The sequence below is a fragment of the Pelodiscus sinensis genome, chromosome 2 (genome assembly GCF_049634645.1).
Source record: "Pelodiscus sinensis isolate JC-2024 chromosome 2, ASM4963464v1, whole genome shotgun sequence".
Lineage (NCBI taxonomy): Eukaryota > Metazoa > Chordata > Testudines > Trionychidae > Pelodiscus > Pelodiscus sinensis.
Window position 1 is genome coordinate 159,747,754 of NC_134712.1, and position 25,582 is coordinate 159,773,335.

At 46.5% G+C, this 25,582-nt stretch overlaps 1 protein-coding gene across 2 annotated transcripts in view; it reads right to left on the reverse strand.

The window, feature by feature from the left end:
• Positions 1-25,582, reverse strand: part of ADCY1 (adenylate cyclase 1) — a 757,558-nt gene that overhangs the window by 137,021 nt on the left and 594,955 nt on the right. For both annotated transcript variants that reach the window (XM_075921702.1, XM_075921701.1), the window contains one exon: positions 8,920-9,031. In XM_075921702.1, the coding sequence (XP_075777817.1) occupies positions 8,920-9,031 (112 nt within the window). The remainder of the gene's footprint in view (positions 1-8,919; positions 9,032-25,582) is intronic.

Here is a 25,582-nt window from a genome sequence, read left to right on the forward strand (position 1 = left end):
TAAGTTTTAGGCTATTTGATCTAAAAGGAAAAGTGAATTTCTCCCTTACTTTTGTTGTACTATAGGCGTAGGGAACCTCAGGGATGGGAAACCTCAGGCCTTCAGGCCAGACTGGGCTCCTCTTAACTATATCCAGCATGTGGTGAGGAGCCTTTGTTCCCTCTGTTGGGCCAAAGTGCCAGCTTGTGGAGATCAGGAAAACTCTGTAAGCTGAAGGGGGAAGAATTGAGAAGCCTAGAAATGACTGCTGTACTGAGGGATGACAGATACTTCAGCTGGAATTGCTGCAGCAATGGGGCAGTGGGCAGCAGCCCACCAACAGCAGCTCTTTGGACCTGACCATCATATGAAAGGAGGACTTTAAAGGTGTGTCTAGACTACAGGGTTTTTTTTGAAAAAAGTGTCCTTTTTTCTAAAATACTTCACCTGTGTCTAGACTGCTGTTGCGTTCTTTCAAAATTAAATCGAAAGAACGCAGCAGTTTTTATGAGGAATAATGCCTTTTTTCGAAAGTGTTCTTTCGAAAAAAGGCACTATTAAACACAAACAGGGCTTTTTCAAAAGAGAGCATCCAGACTGCCTGGGTGTTCTCTTTCGAAAAAGCAGCTCTCTTTTTCAAAAAAAAGAGGCTGCTGTCTAAATGCTGTTTTTCGAAAAAAACGCTCTTTCGAAAGAGGCTTGTAGTCTAGATGTACCCTAAGTGATGAGAGAGAAGCTTCAGTCATGGTCTTCCCTCACCAGTGTCTGCACTCCTATAATTGATATGGAAACTGATCTTTTATAATTGGCCCTAATCACCATAATGACCCTCATGCCATTCCCTCAGCCAACTGAGAGAAAAGGAGGGCACTTATATTACCACACCCTCTCCACCATCTGGTATCAAATTCAGCAGAGTGTTCCTCCCACTCAGATTACACTGCACCAGTTATTGCCATCAACAGGCAGTTTGGCAAAGGAAGGGGAAGAAGGATGGAAACTGCTCGTGTATCTCCACGCTTGAGTAACATACAGGGTTAGGGAATTTGTACAGAGGAAATGAAGAGAGGCTAATTCCTGGGAAGTGGAGAACTACACAGACCAGGCCCTGGTCTACACTAGGACCTTATTTCAAAATACCCTCCCCAAGGTTGAATTTATAAGCAGTGCATCCACACTGCCAAGACGGTTATTTCAAAACAATGGGCCAAAGAATTCAAACTCTGTGCTCCTGCTTTTCATCAGGAATAATGCTAATTCTGAAATAATAATTTTGTAGTAACAGTAGTGTGGACACTCCACTGCCACTAATTCAAAATAATTGGCTTTCCAGAGGCCTCCTGCAGCTCCCCAGAGTGCTTCCTGGGGCTTTAAGTCAGAGGTAGCACAGCCACGCTAATGGAGCTTGCCTTGGACTAATTTCAATTCTTCCCTGTAGCAAGGACACGCTGGTTGAGATGTATTAAACTGGGAGTTCTTAAGTTGAATTTAGTAATTCTGAAAGTTTCCTAGTGTAGGCATGGCCTGGGTTGCTGTGTGGAATCAGGAGAGGAGATAGTAGGATGGTGAGAGAGCACAGTGCATGGGAGGATGTTTTTGGATGGTGAGTCCTCTGTGGGAAGGAACAGAATCTTGACTGAAGGATTGCTATTGCTTGAAAAGGACTCTTGTGGAGGAAATACTTTGTACATAATATAGAACATAATTTGGAACAGGGTATGGGTGTGTAGTGGGGTGGAATGGCCACCCACTGAGCCGGAGGCGGAGGAACCCCTCTGGCGGCCATTTTGGGCCCGGCCTAGCCCCGCCCCCTCACCTGACCGGAAGTCAGGGGGTGGGACTAGGACTATAAGAAGGTTGCCTGGGAGCTCAGTCAGGGCCCAGCCTCCGAGGGAGCCGGAGGCCTGGCTGGAGCTCCTGCCTGGGGAGGCTAAGACCCGGGCTAGGCCGCCCTCAGCCACCTTCCCAGAGGCCGGCCAGGGCCTCCCTGCCCGGGCTACTAAGGCCTGGTCGGGCCCGCCAGCTGAACCACTCGCGGACCCAGAGGACGGGACCGAGCCGCTGGACCAGCTGGACCCCCGGTGGGTACGAGAACGCCGGGCCGGCCCGGCCCCGCGGAACACCCCAGAGCTCCGACCTCTTGACCCCTGGATTGGGCCGCCGGCCCCTGCGGAGACGACGCGGGCTTCAACTCCCCGACCACTGGACCCCTGGATTGGACCACCGGCCCCTGCGGAGGCGAGGCGGGCTTCAACTCCCCGACCGGCTGCCGGGGCTACAGGTACTGGGGAAGAGGGAAGGGGGAGACAAGAGGCGGTCCAGGGGGTAGCGTGGGCTGAGAACCGCCCTAGGCCAGCACGTTGCGGGCTGGAGCCCCTGCTGAGCCCGTAGCAGCTGAACGGCTGCATCCAGGGCCCCTGGGCCGGGGCGCAGTGGAGTGGGCGGGCCTGCGCCCCTGCCACCCACCAACCGGGTGGCAGTCTCTTCCCCCCCCCTTGTCACAGCTGCTGCCCTGCCCTGCTCGAGGGCCTGGGCGTCCGTATGAGGGGTTTGGCACTCGGCCACGATCCGGATCAGACCTTTAAAGGGCCAGGACTCGGACTACTTTAAGGCCCAGTAGGGCCATAGGACGGGCTAGCCATCCACTGTACCAGGGCGGAGGATCCGCCTCCTAAAGGCCTGCCGGCCTACAACGAACCATCCCCCGGAAGGGGACAGCTTAGAGGCTATGGTTGTCACTGCCGGAGGGCAGTGACCAAAAGGGCGACGAGAGCAACACGCTACAGATGGTGGAGAATGTGGGTACTGCGACCCCGACCCTGACGTAAGGGACGGAACGTGTGCCTCAGTTTGTCAAAAAAAAAAAAAAAAAAAAAAATTTTCCTTTTGTTTTCCCCCACTGTGTGGACTGTTTACACAGCGGACAGGGAGTTTCCCCCGTTTCCCCAAAACAGGATGGAACTGGACCGAGTGGTGAGAGCAGTGACGGAGCGCCAGCAGTTGGCCGCCCAACACTGGCAGATGGCTCAGCAGTTGGTACAGCAGCTGGGCCTTCAGCTCCAGCATCTCCAAGCACTCCAGCAGCTGGACCTTCAGCAGCTATTCAGGTGCGGGCCCCAACCTGCCGGGCCAGGGCCGAGATCAGCCCAAGAACCCGCCTACTCAGCCGGGGGGACGTCACCCCCAGGGGAAGGACTGGAAACCCTGCTGGAAACCTATATGGGGCAGAGGGACAGACGTGGACCCAGGGATTCTATGGGGCTGAGGTCGGGGGCCCCGACACCCGCCAACCCCTACATTCTGCCGGTCGACCAGGGGGAGTTGCTGATCCAGGCACCGAAGGACTCCGAAGGAGTGGCCGTCTTTCTGGACTCCGGCTGTATGCAGACCCTCGTGCGGCGGGATCTCCTTCCGGAAGACCTGAAGCCAGAAGGGGAGCTGTACCTGCGGTGTATACATGGCGATGTGAAGGCCTATCCCCGAGCAAAGCTCCGACTCACAATCCGAGGGCGGTCCGCCGAGATGGTTGTAGGGCTCGCCACGACGCTCCCCTACCCTATCATCCTGGGAAGAGACTGGCCCGGATTCGCAGACCTAGTGCGCGAGGTAACCCCCAGGCCTCCGGCTGACCAGGAGCAAGTGGAGACCGAGCTTCTGGGAGAGAGACCACCAGAAGATCGGTCCAAAGAGGCACCTGAGGGTGAGCAGCCTCGTGGGGAAAGGGCAGGGGAGGGGCCCGATGAACCCCAGGCCCCGGCAGAAGCCAATGCCCAGACCCTTACCCTGGCCGACTTTCCGCGGGACCAGAGGGAAGACCCCACACTGAGGGCGGCCTATGAACAGGTGGCCGCGGTTGATGGTACCGTAGTAGACCCCCAGAAGGCAGCCCAGTGGCCCCACTTTGAAGTGAAAGGCGACCGCCTCTATCGGGTCATGCAAGACCCCCGGACCCAGGAGGTCAAGACCCAGATCCTCGTCCCGGACTGTCATCGCCGGGCGGTGTTGCGACTGGCCCATGACATTCCGGCGGCTGGCCACATGGGGACAGAAAAAACGCTGACGAGAGTACTGTCCCGGTTCTTTTGGCCTGGAGTATACCAAGACGTTCGGGACTACTGCCGGTCATGTCCAAACTGCCAGTTAGCCTCCGACTCAGGAGTGCCGAAAGCCCCGTTAGTCCCCCTCCCGGTGGTGGGGACCCCTTTTGAAAGGGTGGCCATGGACCTAGTCGGCCCGCTGCCCAAAAGTAAGGCAGGGTTCCGCTATATCCTGGTTGTAATGGACTATGCCACCCGGTTTCCAGAAGCCATACCGCTGAGAAACACCTACGCCCGAACCATTGCTTCGGAGCTGGTAAAAATCTTCGCTCGGGTGGGGCTTCCCCGAGAACTCCTTACGGACCAAGGGACTAATTTCACATCACAACTGTTCCGACAGGTGTGTACAATACTAGGGATACATAAACTACAAACGTCAGTATACCATCCCCAAACCGACGGCTTAGTGGAGCGGTTCAACCGGACCTTAAAGGGGATGTTAAGGCGGTTCTCCCCAGCAGAACTGCAACAGTGGGACCTGTTACTGCCTCCACTGCTGCTTGCGGTCCGGGAGGTGCCACAAGCATCCACTCAGTTTTCCCCTTTCGAACTCCTATATGGATATCGCCCTCGGGGGATCCTGGATCTCGTGAGGGAAACGTGGGAGTCGACCCCTTCACCGTCACAAGGTCTCCTGCAATATGTTTTCCAGCTCCAGGAGCGATTGAGACAGGCCGGAGCCCTGGCTCGGGAAAATCTACAACTAACCCAGACCGCCCAAGAACGGACCTATAATCGACAAGCCCAGGAAAGAAGTTTTAAACCAGGGGACCTGGTGGTACTTCTGCTCCCCTCAGAGGAATCCAAACTCCTGGCCCGCTGGAAAGGGCCCTATAAGGTCATTCGTCAGGTCGGGCCGGTGAACTACGAGATCTATCAACCAGATCGGAAGAAGAAAACCCAAATATTTCATGTGAATTTCCTGAAGCACTGGCGAGAACGGGAGGCCCTGATGATTACCCCCTACCCAGCGGAGCCCCCTTTAGGGCCGGAAATACCTGATCTGGGGGAAGAAAAAGAACCACAGCTGGGAAATACCCTCTCTGCAACCCAGGTGAAACAAGCACGTCATCTCATAGAGACATTTCGAAAGACCTTCACAACCCAACCCGGCTGTACTGGGGTAATAACACATACCATTTGGACCCCTCCAGGCCAAGTGGTACGAGAAGGTACTCGGCCTCTCCCCCGCCGGATGCGGAAGATAGTCGAGGAGGAAGTCCAGTCAATGCTGCAACTAGGAGTGATAGAGCGCTCCCAGAGCGAGTGGCGTAGCCCAATCGTCTTGGTGCCGAAGCCCGATGGCAGTGTCCGCTTCTGCATCGATTTCAGACGAGTAAATGCAATTTCCAAATTTGACGCCTACCCCATGCCGCGAACAGATGAACTGTTAGAACGCCTGGGGAGAGCCGACTTTATAACCACCCTGGATCTTACAAAGGGTTATTGGCAGATCCCCCTGGACCCCGAATCGAGAGAAAAAACTGCCTTTTCAACTCCCTCGGGGTTGTTCCACTTTAAAAGGATGCCGTTTGGACTCCATGGGGCCCCTGCAACATTTCAGCGAATGATGGACCGCTTGCTATCACCGCACACGGCATATGCGGCCGCGTACCTAGATGATGTGGTAATTTACAGCCAAGATTGGGAGGAACACCTCGAGCGGGTAGCGGCCGTAATGCGGACATTGCGGGATGCCGGCCTGACCGCCAATCCCACGAAATGTAAAATTGGCTGGCAAGAAACCACCTACCTCGGGTACCAGCTGGGGCGAGGCCTAGTCCGGCCCCTAGTAGGGAAGGTGGAGGCGGTCCAAAACTACCCGGCACCCACCTCAAAGAAGAAAGTAAGACAGTTTTTAGGATTGGCAGGTTACTATCGCCGGTTTGTGCCACACTTTGCAACCCGAGCCGCGCCTCTCACGGCGCTCCTCAAAAAAGACAGTCCTCAAAGGATCCGGTGGTCGCCGGAATGCGAGACTGCTTTTCAGGACCTAAAAGCCGCTCTGTGCAGCGAGCCGGTCCTGTTCAGCCCCGATTTCTCCCGGCCCTTCATTGTCCAGACGGACGCGTCAGACTGCGGACTGGGGGCAGTGCTGTCCCAGGAGATTGAGGGAGAGGAACACCCAGTGCTGTATATCAGCCGAAAACTATTTCCCCGAGAGCGTCGCTACGCCGCAATTGAGAAGGAGGCCCTAGCAATAAAGTGGGCCATCGAGGCGCTGCGATATTACCTCCTTGGAGACTCTTTTATTCTTTTCACAGATCATGCCCCCCTGCAATGGCTCCATCAGATGCGGGACACCAACAGTCGCATCATGAGATGGTACCTGTCTCTCCAGCCGTATGTATTCACAGTGAAACACCGAGCGGGGAGGGACAATGCAAATGCCGATGCCCTGTCCCGTAGGGAGGAAGAGCAGAAGCCCAGTCCCGGAGATCGGGAACTGGACTTAAGGGGGGAGGAGTGTAGTGGGGTGGAATGGCCACCCACTGAGCCGGAGGCGGAGGAACCCCTCTGGCGGCCATTTTGGGCCCGGCCTAGCCCCGCCCCCTCACCTGACCGGAAGTCAGGGGGTGGGACTAGGACTATAAGAAGGTTGCCTGGGAGCTCAGTCAGGGCCCAGCCTCCGAGGGAGCCGGAGGCCTGGCTGGAGCTCCTGCCTGGGGAGGCTAAGACCCGGGCTAGGCCGCCCTCAGCCACCTTCCCAGAGGCCGGCCAGGGCCTCCCTGCCCGGGCTACTAAGGCCTGGTCGGGCCCGCCAGCTGAACCACTCGCGGACCCAGAGGACGGGACCGAGCCGCTGGACCAGCTGGACCCCCGGTGGGTACGAGAACGCCGGGCCGGCCCGGCCCCGCGGAACACCCCAGAGCTCCGACCTCTTGACCCCTGGATTGGGCCGCCGGCCCCTGCGGAGACGACGCGGGCTTCAACTCCCCGACCACTGGACCCCTGGATTGGACCACCGGCCCCTGCGGAGGCGAGGCGGGCTTCAACTCCCCGACCGGCTGCCGGGGCTACAGGTACTGGGGAAGAGGGAAGGGGGAGACAAGAGGCGGTCCAGGGGGTAGCGTGGGCTGAGAACCGCCCTAGGCCAGCACGTTGCGGGCTGGAGCCCCTGCTGAGCCCGTAGCAGCTGAACGGCTGCATCCAGGGCCCCTGGGCCGGGGCGCAGTGGAGTGGGCGGGCCTGCGCCCCTGCCACCCACCAACCGGGTGGCAGTCTCTTCCCCCCCCCTTGTCACAGCTGCTGCCCTGCCCTGCTCGAGGGCCTGGGCGTCCGTATGAGGGGTTTGGCACTCGGCCACGATCCGGATCAGACCTTTAAAGGGCCAGGACTCGGACTACTTTAAGGCCCAGTAGGGCCATAGGACGGGCTAGCCATCCACTGTACCAGGGCGGAGGATCCGCCTCCTAAAGGCCTGCCGGCCTACAACGAACCATCCCCCGGAAGGGGACAGCTTAGAGGCTATGGTTGTCACTGCCGGAGGGCAGTGACCAAAAGGGCGACGAGAGCAACACGCTACAGTGTCACACACAAATATCATGTGAACTCATGATCATCTGCAACCACCCATCCCCCAACTTCCCCACCAACAGTCTGGATCTCTTGACTGCTATTCCTTTATACCATCAGAGCACCCTATGGGCAAAGAATGTGTTTGTCTTTTGTTCCATAAGGCATCTACTACTCTGTGGGAACTGTGACTAGACATTAAATTCTTGTCATCACAATATCTCTATTTCATCCATAATGGCCTCTCTGAGGAGCATCACAGTTTCTGTGACATAGGCATCTGTTACTGGGGAACTGAACTGAGGCGCTCAACTCCTGTCACCAAGACATAATGGATTTGTACTATACATTCAATATTCAAGGAACTGCAGTTGCTATTTTAAAAAATACGTTTTCCCAGTGCATTTGCCTGGACCTGTTTACAGGTAGTGGCAATAACTATTAACATGTAAATTATGACTATTTATAGAAAATAAATAATATAATTGTTACTAGGGGTCTGTGGCCCCTGCTCACTATGCTCACCACACCCTCCTCTTTCTAGGGGTAGGCAACCCCAGATCTCTACCTGGCCACAGAGGAGGGCAGAGCCATGCCCTGGCTCTTTTTCTCCTCCCTCCACCCACAGGCCCCCCACTCCCGAGGCGACAGCAGACCTAACTCTCTCCCACCCCCTGTGGCATCCTAGGCCTGGTTTTGTTCCCGGAGGCCAAGGAGAGCCAAGGCCATGGCGCGCCAACCCCGGCTCTCCATGTGGCTACCAGAGAGGGCTGGGCTGGTAGTGGGTGGGACTTGGCTCCAGGGGTGGAGCCTTGGACAAAAGGGGCGGGGCTTGGCTTTATCCGCCCAGCCTGTGGATGCTGTGATGTTATGATGTCATTCTGTCATCCTGCAGGAAATTTTTATATATATATATATAGAGAGAGAGAGAGAGAGAAATTAATAAACTATTAGTATTGTATTATTGTAACATAATTCTATTGTTTCTATATTGTTTCTTTTCTATGATTAATCATAATTTACATTTTAATAGGTATCACCACTACGTGTTAACAGGTACAGTCAAGAGCACTGGGGAAAAAAGTATTTTAAAAATAGCACCTGCAGCTTCCTTTCTTACTATTTAAATGGATTGCTTTATCTCAAGTATATGAATCAATGAACAGAAACTTTAGCAAGTCATGATTTATGAGCCTCGCATTGGAAATGGGGCTAGTGATCCATCTCTTTCATGTCTCTAACATATGTAATCCACCCGAGACATCATTATTCAAAAAGCAATTCAAATTAAATAGAAAAAAAAGAAAAAAGAGAATGACATGCTTACTGTAGCTAATTCATCAAACTTCCCAAAGAGTTCATTCAGAAGCTTCACCAGCTCTTGAGCAGTGCACTGTGATGCCAAACTAGTGAACCCCACAATGTCTGCAAACAAAATGCTGTAAAGAGAAGGAAGGAAACATTAGTCCAGAACACACCTTCTTATTCTAATTATCATCTTCTATGCACTGAGTGCTACCCAGAGCACAAACCCAGACAAATGATTCCCACCAATAAAGGGTGATGCAGAGCACAAATATAAAAGATCCAGGATCGTCTTGCATTTAAAGCACAGAACTGGCAGTCAAGGGCATCTGTGTTCTTTTCCTGGCTCTGCCATAGGCTTCTTTGGACCTCAAGCCAGTTTTGTATTAGGTACTTATGGCACACCCCATGATTGTAGGAGTCTTAGGGCCTCCATATCCCTGTGAGATAGAACAGTACTACAGGCAGTCCCCGGGTTACATACAAGATAGGGACTGTAGGTTTGTTCTTAAGTTGAATTTGTATGTAAGTCGGAACTGGTACATATTGTAGGGGAAACTCTAGCCAAACATTTCTCCAGAGCTCAGTTTTATTCTCCCACACCTCACTTGCCTCAGTCCTTTATTCTCAAGCTGAGGTGTCTGCTGAGAAAAGCTGCTCCACGTCTCCCTGGTCTGCTGGGGGGGGGGGGGGCGCTAGCTTCGCGTCTCCCTGGTCTGCTGGGGGGAAGCAGCTAGTGCGGGGTTGCCTCACCCTGTTTGTAAGAAGGGATCCGATGTAAGTCGGATCCATGTAACCCGGGGACTGCCTGTATTATCTTCATTATACAGATAGAAACTGAGCCACAAAGAAGCTGAAGTGTCTTCCTCCACGTTAGAAAGTAAAACTGTGGCACAACAAGGCTCCTAAGTCCTAGGATAGCATACTTACCACTGGACCAGCCTTCCACATGTGAAATGGTGATAATTCACAGAAAGTACTGTGAGGCTCAAATGATTAATGCTCACAAAAGACTGTGAAGAATTAGAGTTGTGGTCCAGGACTCAAGAGATCTGGGTTCAATTCTTACTTTGCCACAGACTATAAAGCCCTGGGCAAGTCACTTTAGCTGGATTTTTCAAAGCAAACTAAAGGAGTTAAACACCCAAATCTCACTGACTAATTAGTGAAACTTGTATGCCCACCTGCCCTCTCTGCCGTAATTACACTTCCCTGCTTCACAGAGAAGTTTAGAAGATAAATCTAAACATACTTGGTGATGAAAGGCGCCATGTAAGTACATAGATAGATCCTTGAATAGCAGAGGCTATAGAACAGGGCTACTCACCTTTGGAAGCTCCAGGGGCCACAATGATACTCATAGAACATGCCAAGGGTTTCAACTTAACTGTGGTTGCATATACAGGCAAATATATGCAAATAGTTTATTTCACACCAATGGGCATGAATACAAAGATTAAGGCAAGACAACACAACATGCAGGTCCCAATTAAGTCAGTTCTGCTGATATTAATAAAATCCAATATTCACCCGATTTCCACCCATATGATAGCACTTTTAATGAGTAATGACAGTCCAGGAATTTAACTACTAAAACACATATCACCAGAAGACCATTATATTGACAATTTTTTCATTTTGGCTCCCACCTGTGGATCGCACATTGAGCCCTGCATAAACCTAAACTGTACAGTGGGCCGCAAACACACACATGTTGACTAGCCCTGCTATAAAAGTTTTAATTATATAGATGAACTCACCTGTGGAAATCCTATGGATCTACTCACATGCAGTACCCAGCCTAAATAACAACAAATTGATTTATTATATTCAGGTTTATAAAAATGCCACCTAACCATTTTCTAGATGTGGTGGCATAATTTAAAATACCTCTTTGAGGACAACAATTTAAGATAACCCAACATAAATCTCCCTCCTCTAAAGCCTGGCCTACACTAGGAGTTTAGGTCGATTTTAGCTGTATGATGCCATTTTTCTAAAGAATGAGTAAACACTACTATACACACTCTGTCAAATTGAAGGACTGCTGAAGTCAATTTTGGATAGTCTTGATTTTATGAGGGGTAATGCCAATTTCGACCTTGCATGGTCAAATTCACGGTAGTGTAAACCCAGTGTCGAGAAAGTTGAGGTTCTTGGCCTCCTGGAGGTATCCTCTGCAATGACAGCTTTGCTAGAACTTCTGCCTTTACTCCTCTCCAGGAGAACAGCAAAAGCCCCGGGAAAGTTTGAATTTTATTTCCCATGTGGCCGGCATTGTAAGCACACCTCAGAGCAGGCAGCATACCTGAGTAGCACACATGGCCATGACTTCAAGTCCCATTAGCTCCAGTTCCCCTGGGTGCAAAGGAGCAGCAGTATGGAGTGTACAGGAGATCATAGACTTCAATGAGGCATAAGGAAAGGAATCCATTCTCCTGGAACTCCGAAACAGCAAAAGAAATGCAAATATATATGTAAAGATAGCAAAGTGAATGGTGGATAAAGGATACTCTGGGGGGACCCCCCCTCCCAATGTCATGTTAAAATAAAGGAGCAGAGGCAAGCCTATCACAGAACAATGGAGGCAAACTGATGGTCTGGTACATTGCTGCAAACATGCTGCTTCTATGACCAGCTACATGTGATCCTAAGTGGGGATCAGACCAGCTTCCTAAGCCAGACTGTGGAGTCTGCCCAAGACAATTAGAGCAGCAATGTGGAGGACAGCAGGGTGGTGGAAGGAGGAGGGGGAAGAGGAGAATGGCGAGTAGCAATAGCCAAGTAGTTTTCATCACTTTAGAGACAATCTGCTCCTCCCAGGATGTCTCACAGCCTAGCACTGATCCTGGAGAGGGAACTTCTAGTCAGTTCCCAATTTTTTTTCTTGCCACAAGTGGGTTAAGGCAATGGGGTGTGATGTGTGGCATACTTTGTGCCTACACAGAGTACGGGGCCCAGAACACCTTTTTCACACATCTAGAGATGGAGCAGGAATTGTCTCTCCATATCTCCATGCAGCTCTGTAGCCAGACAGGGACCCCTCTTGTAACATCCATTTTTGCTTGCCTGGAGCATACAGGGCACACAGAGGAGAAGGCCCAGGCTGTGTGACCGTGAATGGCTGTAAACAGAGATATGCCAATTGCTGACCAAGAGGCTGCCAAGAAGTGTCCTTGACTTAACCTATATTGATACAAACACACATCCGTCCGCGGGGGGAGGAATCTCTCTCCCAGTAAAAAAAATGTCTAGTACTCACAATTTAGTTATCTCTCTTGCAAGTGTAAATTAACTTGAAACTTGTTTGTAAGAACTGGGGCCACAAAACGGACCAGTAGAATTTGGCCTCTTAGATAAGAAAGAGGATACGGGCCCCCCGGTGTATAAAGATGGGTCCAGCAGCACATTTTCTCTGAGTGTCAATCTACCATATATCTGCTGGTCGGGTTAGGTGTTTGATCTCCCGAGGTTCCAAGGGGACACCCACCTCGTATTCGTCTTTCCTAGGAATTGAGAGACCGGCTCTGGCCTGACACGCTGGAGTCGAGAGGCACAGAAAGGGGTAAAAATTGTACCTGGATGTGGTCCTTTGTCTTAAGTATATATGTACATAGTGTTAGAGCTCTTTAAAGATTAAGCTGTCACTTGGTACCATTATTTCTATTTTCTATCTTTACCTTTTTCCTGTAATCATTTTTAAGACCTATATATATATATATATTTGCTAGCATTTAAGAAATAGAGCAATAGCCATTGTAACCATATGATTTATAAGCTTCTTTAAACCTGTAACTGTTTAAGTTTTAACCTGACTCCTTCAGTTGCTGTAATAGAACCAAGCACAATTTAAAAGAACTTCAGCCGGTCATAAAGGGACAGGCATAGGAAGAGCTTGGGCGTTTGGATCTGTGTCACTCCCAGGTGTCAGATCCATTGGGGCACTTTTCAGCCTTCCCTAGGCTGCCCACTGCGAAGGAACCTCTGTGTTCTAGCAGCTAAAATCTAAGGTATAATAAGCTCTTCCTATATAACGGGGCGTCTGTTGGCCTGCTGGCCACCCTCTGCGACGGGACCCCGGTCCTAGCAGTAAAGACACGGACGTTAAACCTTTTCTCAGAAACATACACACACACACTGCCCTGACCGTCGGCTGACAAGTTCTCAGATAGGAACTCTTTGATCCTTCTCACAAGATTTCTGGGAGATCCGCCTTATTCTGTCCTCCACAGTAGGAGGCCATCCCACGCCAAGACAGCAGTAAGTGGTCTGGCATCATTATACTGCAGTGATTTGTAATACAAGGCCCAGGTTGCTGGCCTCACTCAGCCAGTATCCACCCCCTATCACTCAATGTGACTTGGAGAAGACTGATATCTTGCATGGCAACCTAGATGAAAGAGGAGGGAAAGCTATTAGCTGCTGCCTCTGCTTCTAGCATGGCTTCAGTCTCTGGCACTCCCTACCTTCTTGCTGCCCTCCTGCCCACAGACTTCTGCGGGATGGGAAAGTAGCACTTTCCTCAGAAGATGGGTGCAGTGAACATAGAGGAGGGAATCTGTGTGAGCCATCGCCTTGCCCTCAATGTCCCCCATCCCACCCACAAGATTGTAACCTGGCAGGCCCTTTCTAAGCCTGCCTCCAAACTGCATTAGTCCAGATGTTCCCTTGAGAACTCTGCTGTGTATCTGCTGCACTTTACAGTGCAGTGGCTGCTTTACAACAAAACTATGCCTCTGCACAGACATCTCCATTTTCTTTACAGAGACCTTTGCTGTATGTTAACAGATTAGGTTTTAGGCTCCAAAATGTATCTCCTTGCTCAGCTTGTATTTGAACCACTCCTTACTGTAATCCAGTCTGTCCCTGTAAGGCTTCATAAGCCACAGGAGCAAAGGGTAAGCTGGGTCTCCAAGGATCACAATAGGCATTTCCACCTCTCCCATTCTAATTTTCTGGTGTGGGAATAAAATCCCAGCATGCATCTTTCTGAAGAGGCAGAAGTTCCTAAAGATGTGTGCATCATGAGCCTTTTCCAACCATCCCACACTGATGTCAGTGAAAAGACCCTTGTGATCCATCAGTGCCCGTAGCACCATCAAGAAAGATCCCTTACTGTTTATGTACTCCTTTGCAAGGTGCCAAGATGGGGATGTGCATTCTTTCTATCAGCCCACTGCAGTTAGGAATCCCCAACATGACAAAATCCTCCCCTATGCTAGCCATATTTCCTAGAGTTGCTACACTCCCTAGTAGAATGGTATTGATTGCTTTGGCTACTTGTATAACAATAGTCTTCATTGTAGATTTCCCCACTCCAAATTGATTCCCAACTGACTAGTAGCTGTCTGGCATTGTAAGGTTCCACAAGGTAATTACCACGTGCTTCTCCATTGTCAGCAGGGTTGCCAGATGGTCTCCCAAAAAATACCGGACACGTGTTAAAAAAAAAAAAAAGGAACGCGGGCTGGATGCTGGACGCCTATGATTGCGCAGAAGCCTTGCAGGCAAGGCTTCTGAAGCACCTATAGTGGCGATCGCGGCCCCGCCTACTAGCTGGGACTCCCAGGCTGGGAGGCGGGGCTGCCATTGGTGCTGGGAGCCTGTGATTGCGCTGAAGCCTGGTAGGGGTGGGGGGAGTGGCTGGGAGTCCCAGCCACTCCCCCCGCCCCCACCAGGCTTCTGCACAATCAGAGGCTCCCAGCACCGATCGTGGCCCCGCCTTCCAGCTGCTCCCCCTGCCCACACCAGGCTTCCATCTGGTGAGCAGCCGGAAAATCAGAGAATACCGGACATTGCACATGTCCAGTATTCTCTGATTTGTTTTACTGGACAAATACCAGACACCTTGCAACCCTAACTGTCAGAGCAGGTTTCATTCGGGTGTCCCGTCATTTCCGGGCAGGGGAAAGCCATTCACAAAGTTCCATGAAACTGACCTTGTGCATTCAGAAATGTTGCAGTCACTGCTGATCGTCCCAGCACTATGCAGTCCCATCAGTCTGTGCTTGTCTCACGGTACCTGAACCAGCATTCCACTATTTCCAGAGGCTCAATTGCCTGCTGCGTTTCCAATTCACTCAGTGTAATGGCTTGCCAGTACAAAGTGCACCACGAGATGGAAGAGATTTCTCCTCGTTCTCTTCCTGGGAGAGTGACATACTTTCACTCTCAAAATACTGCACCATTAGGCATAACAAGGTGGACATCAACTTCACAATGCAATGATGCAAAATGGGATCCATGAGAGAGAGCCATGCTCACGCTGCCATGGTGTCTGAACAGGTAACCAGGGCCAAAAAGGGTGTGAAAAGACTGTTTCTGATCACTGATCTCAAGCAAGAGGAGAAGGGAGTAGCCATGAGCATTATGAGATGCTGATGACATGAACCCCAAACTACCTGCTGCATAGTTTTTGTCCCAATGTGCACCAGGAGTATAATCCAGAATGAAAAGTGGCTCAGGCACTGTAGGATAGCTACCCACCATGCATTGCTCTCAAAGTCGATGGCAGTCTCTCTAATGATGAACTACTTCAAACTAGGTTGCACAATGGGGACATGGATCTTCAACTTTGCAAAATTGGGTGATCAGAAATCAACCTTAATAAATTTGACCTTATCTCGTAGTGTAGACAAGGCCTGAATTCAATACTCCCCTCTTACAATTATAGCTCCTTCCCTCTCAATTAATGTAACAGATGCTAATACAAACCTAACCAGTCTCCCGTTCTTGCTTAGAGAAGGTCAGCAATCTGTAACCTTCCTGAGTCCCAATCCAGCTCCTTATCAAAGGTACATCAGCCATCCTGCTGCCACAAATCCTCCCTATACCTAATTTGATTCCTTGCAATTGCTAAAATCACATCTGCCCCCCAAAAATCTTTTCAGGATCCCCAACATTGCCCAACACAACACTGAACCATTGTAGGGATAAACTGAGGCAGTCCATGGTATTCTGCTAAGAATCTCTATTAGAATCCTAAATTTGAGGCAAGGCCTGGAAACACACAGAATAAGCAGCTAACGTGACCCTGGTCGCCCTGGCAACCATATTCCAAGAGGGCCTCACTCTGATAAGACCCTGGCTGGTACCAAAACAAACTTCACAGAAGTCGTTCTCACTGTCTCCTTTAATCCTAGATAAGCCTGAGACCAAAGGACTATGCCAACGTAAGGCAGTATCATCTCTCAGTAGATGCATCATAATTTCAACAGACAAAGTTGCCATTAAAATGCTTGTCTTGTTTACGTTGGCTTATTTAGCTTTTTAGGAATAATTACCTGTATTATTGATAAGATGTTTAATTGGTAATGGGCGGAGATGCTGTGTAACCTTCGTAGTTTATTGGCTTCTGTCCTCATTACTTCTTGCTGCTAGACCCTATCAAATCGCTTCTACTCCACCCACCTGCTACCTATATAATTCATTGTAATGTTATGATTAACTAGTGCTCTCCAGGTTAACCCCTGGTTGGTACCAGTGCTGGTGTACAATAAATCCTCAGCTTGTTTCCACCTGCATCCAGAGTGTCCAGAATTATTACCTACAATCATCTACATTTTAACAGTTCCAAACCTTAATACAGATGTACAAGCTCATATATGTACTATTTTCCATTTGTTAGAGTAACTCCTCCTCACTTCCTAGAACATTCTTCCTTAGAGCATAGTTTCAACAGCTTTCAAAAGTCACTCACCATTGATGAAGTGATGAACCATTTAATAAATATTACTTTGTATATTCCTGAGGTATAATACTGGGAGCTGGGGGTGGATTTGTATTGTGCTTTACTCTAAGGGATTCATGAGTGGCTCTGGAAGCATGTGTTTTTTCTGAGTGATAATAACATCTGGTGGGGGTTACTGTTGTCACTAACAGTGCATTATGAGAGATAGCCCAGGCAGGTGAGTTAAAAGGGGCACAATGGTCTCACATTTCCAGGCTGCAACCTGGGGAATCTCATCACAACATCATGTACAGATTAATCTCTCTCTAGTGTCTTGTGACTATAGTGTCATCACCATGAGATACCATGGAGATGGCATGGTAACAGACTTAAATAGAATAGAATGTATATGGTAGTGCCAATTGGTGCTCTTCAGCTTTGCCCACAGAGCTCTGCTAATGTACTTCATTTTAGACCTTCAACATCCTTGCTTGTCAGATCTGGGCTCTTGCTTGTCAGATCTGGGTATTTCATGGCATCAGTCAGCAGATGCCAAATCATTATAGGAGAATTCCCTGAAGTGTTTGAAATACACTCAGATGTACACTGAAGATTTCTAGAAATTGACCCAAACACACACAGACACTCAGCTATCCAAAAGGCAAAAAGGACAGAAAAGAAAGAAAGAAAAAAAAACCCACTGTTGTAGTCCAGTGTACCACCTGTCAGATTTAAATGATATTCAATTAGACATAATATTTTTCATGCATTTTCTTATTCATGTATTCTCTTTTATGAATTATTATTATTACATTTGTGTCTGTCACATCAGAAGTTCCCATGATTTCTATAAGCATGTAATGAGTTTTTCTATTTGTACCTGATGTTTTGCTCTCCACATTTTCCTAGTTCCATGCAATCAAATTTTCAGCAGTGGTCATTGATTTTAGCTGCTCAATAGGAGACCACCAAATGTATCATGAAACGCCTCAAGCAAGGCACCCAAAATCAGTGGCTATCTTTTTAGAAAATGATAGCTTTAGAATTTTATGGTTGCTTGTTTTGAAATCTGTCCACTTCTTTCAATCTTTCAAAACATACAAGACAGTAAAACTCAAGTATTTGCTAATCAAGAAATTTACAAATCAGTACTCTGGGCAAACATACACAATATAGAATGCTCTTTTTGAATTGAAAGAATACTCAAATACTTAAATGTTAAATCTAGTAGGTGACCTATAGTTACTGTTAAGAACAGGTATGTTATTGGCAATTCTATCTAGATCTCTAAATTATTTAACCATGGCCTACAGTAAAGGTGGGCTTAAAGGAGGGTTATTTTACATAGCACAGAAAAATGATACAATGAGTTATTTTTTAAAAAAATGCAATCATTAATAAGGAACATTTATTTGGCTCATAATTTGATCCTCATACTTTACCATTTGGTCCATAGGGCTTTATTAGTATAAGGACAAGCTGAGGATGTATAAAGTAACCCACAATGCATACTTGCAAACACTTTCATTTCATACATCACTATTGTGTATATATATATATATATATATATATATATATATATGAAATGAAAATGTGTATTTATATAATTATGCAATCAGTGTTGAGAGAGTTCTGAAGGGTATATTATAGGACACAGTATATTTGTTTGAAATCTAAAGGTAAATTTCTATACAGTATATCAATACTGTTTAAAAATCTTTTAAAAATTATCTTACCTTATCGTAATTTACTCTTAAAACTTGGGGGGTTTGCTTGTTTTTAATAACTGCAAGATTCTTGAACATTTTATTTCTAGTGTTCCTATTGTGCATGGCTGAATATTAATCACAAGTCTTTATTACAAATTTATAATGTTCAAAAATAGCTGTTTTAAGTCAAAAGAAAGTAGAAATGTCAAAGTCAAAATTGGACCCTAAATTAACTCTGCCCTCTTGTGTGAATTCACAATGATCCAGTTTAATTATATGATTTCAAATAACTGTGGGATATTAGTCTCATTCCATGTATAGATTGGACAATACACAATGAATAAAACAGAGGTCCTGCAGATTTGTGCCTTATGATAAATTAAATTATGATTTTCTATTACCACTGTAAAAACCTGTAGCAAGCCATAGATGTATTCTGTAAGTCATATTATATATTTTGTAAGGCTAAGGCTGCGTCTAGACTGGCATGATTTTGCACAAATACTTTTAACGGAAAAGTTTTTCCATTAAAATTATTTGCGCAAGAGAGCGTCTATACTGTCATGTGCCTTTGCGCAAAAGATTTGGTTTGGAGCAAAAGCATCCATGCCAGCGTAGACGCTCTCTTGTGCAAGAAAGCTCCGATGGCCATTTTAGCCATTGGGCTTTCTTGTGCAAGAAATTAATGTTGCTGTCTATACTGGCCCACTTGCTCAAGAGGGCTTATCCCTGAGTAGGAGCGTCAGAGTATTTGCGCAAGAACCACTGATTTTGTACATTACAAAGTCAATGTTCTTGCGTAAATACTCGCGGCCAGTGTAGACAGGCAGCAAGACTTTGCGCAAAAGTGGTTGCTTTTGTGCAAAATCATGACAGTCTAGACGCAGCCATATTGTTTAGGCACAGATTTTTTTTCCTGAATAAGAGAAAGCAAAACTCAGTCATCAGCACAGAAAACAGACAGTATGCAGTGAATGAGGTAGGGGTCTTCTGAATCCCAGGTCTCTGATATATTACAGCCTTACTCATTCAATGGTTTGTTGTTGTAAAAAAGAGTAGGTGTAGTTCTACTTATGAAAAACATTTTTAAAGAGGTATTTAACACACGCAAAAGTGGAATGGAGATTCATTTTCCAATACAAAATATTTAATCTACCATATATTTTAAAAACGTGCATCTGTATGTCTGTCTGTCCATCCACAAGTCCATTTGTTCAAAAACTCTTCCTAAATGGTAAAAGCTAGTGTAACACCAATAGGCAGAACCAAACCTGGAACCTCAGTGCATGATCCTCTACAGCTTGAGCTATAAAGTCAGCTGGCACTCATGTAAGGCTGTAAACTCATTCTTTCTCTCTATAAGTGGTATAAGTGCCACTACATGGGACAGTGAATCACAAGGACTACCAAATGTTGTATGCAACTTCTTATCATAACTTAAAGCACGGTTAGGGTTTGGTTGTGCCAGGAATATGGGATGTGCCTGGAATCTGATTGCTTTTCATACACAGAATGGGAAAGATCTGAAGCAGGGACAGTTATATTCCACAATGACCTCAGGGTACAGCAAATGCACAGGACAATTATACTACAGATTGACCATGGGAGGGAGAGGTGGAGCCAAACCAATAAGAGAGTGGCCAGCTGGAGTCAGGTCTCTCCATGTTGCAGGTAGGGTTGCCAGGTGTCCAGTATTCACCCAGACAGTCCGGTATTTTCAGCTCCTATCCGGTAAAAAAATTCAGAGAATACAGGACACCTAAAATGTCCAGTATTTTCTGAATTTTTCCCGGCCAGGAGGTGAAAATGCCAGGCATCTGGCAACCCTGCAAACACTCAGTGCTCATCCTAGCCTCCCCGAGCCCCCTCCTGGCTCCCAACCCCCATGCTTACCTTGTTCCCCAAGGCTGCTGGCACAAAATGGCTGCCAGCCGAAAGACCTAGGGGGAAGCAATGCTTTCCCCTGGGTCTTAGTACTCAATCACTCCCCTGTTCCTATCCCTGCACTCACTGTTTTAAGTCCCTGGAGTCCTTTCTTTTTTTCCTCAACAAACTTTGGTCTCCCCCCCCCCCCTTTTTCCCCTTCAACAGAATTTTTTTCATATTTTGGAGGGGGGGGGGGTATTTTTGTTTCAACCATCTGGCAACCCTAGTTGCAGATCAATGGCCTGGGTAAGAGGTCCTCCTGCCCCAAAGCTTCTTGCCAAACTCCTTCCCAGCACTGGATGGGGAGGAGCTCTTATGGCCAGCAGTCTCACCACTGCAGCTGCCTGAGGAGCAGCCATTAGCAGAGCAATGCAAATCCAACCCCTTGCGGGGGCGGTCCTGGTTAACCACTGGGGCTCATATGCCTGACAATTAAAAATTCCATTTTGTGTGATGAACACATTGCTTTTTGTGATGTCCTTACCCATTTGTTGGAAAGGAAGGGATATTGCAAAAAAGGAGGAGAAATGCATCCCGACAGCAAGAACATGAGATGTTTATATGCTTTGTGCTGCCACAGGATTTGCAAGATTGTTAAGCAGAGTAACTGCAAGAAAATAATACACCTGAGCAGTGCTGTGATGTTTTAATTATTTGCAATGCAAACAGTATGGGAATAGTTCAAGTCCCTACCCTGTCTGTGCTTTGGCTTTATTGTTCACTCATAAATAATGCCTATGCCATCCCTCAAGGATCTTCTGTGCCTTAGCTCCCACCCACCACCCTTAAAGCTCTGATGGCATTAATGAGCTGCACCTGTCACAATGTGTCAGCAGACACACAGCAGTTTTCTGCAGGGGGCCAACACCTGCTAGAAGTAGTGCTGCAAAACCCTGCTGCCTAGCAGAGCAGATCTAGGCTGCTTCCCTATAGCAAATACCATTAGAATGGTTCACAGCTCTACCCCACTATTAATATAGGGAAAATGCTGCAAATACCATAGCAAATTTAACTACTAGAGGTGCTAAATGTTTGCTTTTTAACACTGTTCATGCATACACTTTATTCACATGAACAGCCCTATTGACTTTGGTGGAACTACTCATATAAGTATGGGCTCAATCATGCGAGAAAGGGTTGCTAACCCAGCCTTTAGGTCACCTGCAGTCAACATACCATAAGAACAATAGTCTAGTGCAACATACTGTCAGAGGACGGAATCTATAATAGCTTGATAAATAAAGCTGTTTCTAACAGCATATCTGCATTTAAAGAGATGGTGTGATTCATAATGTGCATAGAGGAACCTGTTCTAGTTCTAAAAATAGCAGTGTAACCAGCATAGCACAGGAAGCAGCACAGGCATACTTGGTCTAGCCACCCAAGTATGTACCTAGGGGCTCTGAGTGGGCACATATTCAGGCAGCTGGCTTGAGCTGCTAACTATGCTAGCCTGGCTATACTGCTATGTTAGCTTAAGCACAGCTGGCATGTGTATGCTATATGATCTAGGAATCTCACCTGCCAGCTCCAATGAAGTCATACTCGAAATCACTAAGATCTACAGTAGGCTGTGTAAATTATCACATGGGCTTATTACAATGAAATCATGATGAGAGAAAATGTGCTTTTCATTTTTCAGAAATGTTCTTATAACCAATTCTTAACGAACCCTCTGCCTTATGAGCATCACAGAACAGAAGTTTTGAAACCTTGCTACAGGGTATATTAATTTAATTTTTAAAGTCATCTTGACATTTCATAACATTTGATTTCTAATTAAACAGTTATTACAGATGTGATCTTTCTTAAGCATGAGGATGCCTCTATTAATCTAGGAAATTTTCTATTTGTTAAGAACAGCAGCATCAGTTTAGGCCTTAAATGTCCCTCACTTAGATGGTGCAAAGCTTCATATGAATAATCCCAGAGATATACATTGGGATTACTTTCACAAGTAAATGTCAAAAGAACTGAGCTCATAAACCTACTGAAATCAGTGGTAATGTTTCTACTGACATCGCTAGGCTCTGGATTGGGTACTCCATTCGTAAGAGATCAATATTTTCAATTACAATGTATATAGTTGCCTGCAGTTAGTTTATTATTTGTTCCTTATTAAAATGAGACTAAACTAAACTACCATACTAGAGACTAGAAAACTGGTAGTAGCTCAATGCTTATGATCCATTTATATCTTGAGGAGTTTGATTCGCAGAGACGTGTAGGTATTTGTCTATTCACAGCTTGTACTGGCTATGTTGCTATAAGCTGCATATATTGAAATATTTCTTTTAGCACATGATTATGACTGCAAGTTAAAGGAGGTAAAGTAGAGGAACAAGCAGATTCTCTGCAGGCCCCCATATGCAGTGTGCAGACGAGCAGAGTATGTTATTTTTATTAGTCTTATAGCAGCACCTAGCAACTCCAACTAAGATTGGAGTCCCATCATATTAGGCACAGTACATATACATAGTAAGAGATGGTTTCTGCCCTGAAGAACTTATGAACTAAATAAAGTAGAGAAAAAGTGGGAGAAATAAGGCATTTTTATCTCCATTTTACAGACAACTAAGGCAAAGACTGATCTTCGGCTCCTAGCCACCCTCATTATGCCACTCTGAGTCAACTTTTCAACACAACCATATCTCTAATGCATTTTCCACATCTTTGTTGATCATGTCAGACACACAAACGCAACCATATCTTTCTTTTTCACTTTCATGTATTTATCCTAGTAAGTACTTTTTTCTGGTAACCAATGACACTTGCACTTGTCCTTATTGTTACGTAGAACAGTCCCATTAAATACAAAACACAAGCAAGCAAGAAGTCATGTTGATTTCTTGATGACTTACACAATTGTCTCTCTGAGGTCAAGGTCCACCCATAAGATAACCACTAAGGACTTGTCTACACTGGCATGTTTTGTCATGAAAAACTGCCTTTTGGTGACATAACAGTGAGCATGTTTATGCTGCAATGCAGCTTTTGTTAGGAAAAACACCCTGTTTTGGTGACAAAAAACTTCCAGCCCTAGAAAAGACTTTTGTCTTTTCCCCTCCCTTTATTGTCAACAAAGAGCCAGTCTGGACTCTGTTTTGTTGAGAGAACTGGCTTTTGCCAATATCCCACAATGTCTGTGCTGATGGCTTTACCAGTGTTGTATGATCTCTCCTGCCCTGCAGGCATGTGCTCTCCCCCCCCCCCCCATCCCTCTTTCAAAGTTCTGGGAAGTATATGACAACTGAATGAGCTGCTCCCTTTGGGGAACAAACAAAGAGCAAATTATTGGAATGCTTCTGTTCTGCCCTCTTAGGAACACAGCAGCAGGCAGACTGCTGCTACAAGGGAAGGGTTGGAGAGACTGCTGTGCTGCTTTGACATTCCTCACCACGGAGAGCTCATAGAGCTATGAGAGAATCCCAAGAAGCTCAGGGATCAGCTCTGCTTTCCCACAACACTGTACTGTGGGATAATAACCCACATTGCTTTTCTCTGTCTGTTCTCAGGGTGCTAGCAATGTGGCCATGAGATGTTGACAATGAGAGACTGAAAAACCCGTCTGACCAATTTTCATTTTTGGTGACTTTTGCATGATAACAGCACTTTTGCCTCCAAACCTTCCCAGTGTAGATGTAGCCTATTACACATAAAATACAGGAAGAGGAAAGAGAGCTACTGAGAAGAGTACAGATTTAACCTGCACAGTATTGACTCCCATCAGCTATTGAAAAGTCCATTTGATCTCTTCCCTGGAAAGCTTCTAAAGATCCATGGGTTTTTTTTTAAATCATGCTTTATTTACATTGGTCCACATCCTTGATATCATGAAACTGTGCCTTGGAAAGATTTCTCCATGCCCCCCTGCCCCACCTACACATAATAAATACATACACAGAGAAGCCTCCCATAACAATTATTTGTGCAATTATTTGGCTTCTAAGTGTGTGGTGAATTTGGGTGTCATTTATCCTGTCTTTTGGTGGGAAACAGAGCACAACCTAAAGTGTTTTTGCTCTTTATGGTTTATAACAACTTCATGATAGAAGTAAAAAACAAAACAAAACAAAACAGTTCTTAACATACTGAGTTTTTCTAACTGTAAACCATGCTATCAATAGTCTTGTACTTCAGGCATAAGAAATCCAGAAAGAAAAGCTTATCACTGCTATGGCAGTGATTATGATGGGGAAAAACAATGGTGATAAGCAAGATTTTGGGAACTCATTTAACTATTTAAATTCAAATAATATAACTACAATGATACTGACAAAAATAAGCCATCTTCAAAGGAAAACATTATAAAAAAGATAAATTATAGGAGAAGAAATGCAGTGCCAATAAGGACCATAGAACACTTTAAACCATAATTGATACTAATATTATAACATTCTAATGTAATTTATTTAGCACCAACGGTTAGCACAGCATTGCATGATCAAGAGCCAAAATTTGCTCTTTCTTACACTAGAGTAATGCTATTTATGTGACTCGAGTTAAAAGCAAAATGAAAAATTCCTCTGAATAAGCTTTTAAAATTTCTCATCTGAAAATTTCAAAAAATTACTAAAAAGTTATTAAAGTTTTCAAAGTGCTCACAAGTTTCTGGGAGTACAGAATTTACTGGTGTCACTACAGTCGCAACTTATGAATGTAATGCTATCAGACTTAAGAAAGACTGTAGCTTGTTCTTTAATGAAGATTTAAATATGACCCATTGAGGTTTTTGGAGCAATATCAAGTTAAAAAGCAAAATTAGTTTAAAGTTTTAATCTTGCCCCCATTCCACACACAGGACTTTCACGCAGAGGAGTTTAATGCTTTGAACTGCCATGAGAATAAACCCCTTCAGTATTAAGAAGGAATCTGGAAATAACTTACAGCTGGAGAGATTCATCTGTGAATTGCTGGGCATACAGGGAGACAAAACTCACTGAGAAACATGCTGGGAAAGCATTTTGTAATAAGCTAAGAAGCACATTAGTTAACATTTCCAGCTTGCCCCACAAAAGTGGCCAAATCCAGACCAGAGGACACACAGGAGATCAAGATGTAACATGTACTGTCCTCACTTTACTTTCTCAATAAGCTTCCCTGAAAACATTAGGGTAAAGACTGGTAGCTGGCATCACATATTAATAACTTACTGTTCAGTGAGTAAGATGCACCCCTCTCTAGTCAATGCTCTATAAATGATGAGTCTGGTAGAGGCTCGCATTTCTTAAGCACTGGAGGTCCCAAATTCATTTACCGATGATGACCTGTTCTGACACTCTTTACACTTTCTCTAAGAGAAACCTTTAAAGATCTCAATAATTAGCCCCAAACTCTCTTGCTCATCTTCACAAACCAAGAAGTGCAGGCCCATCTCTTAG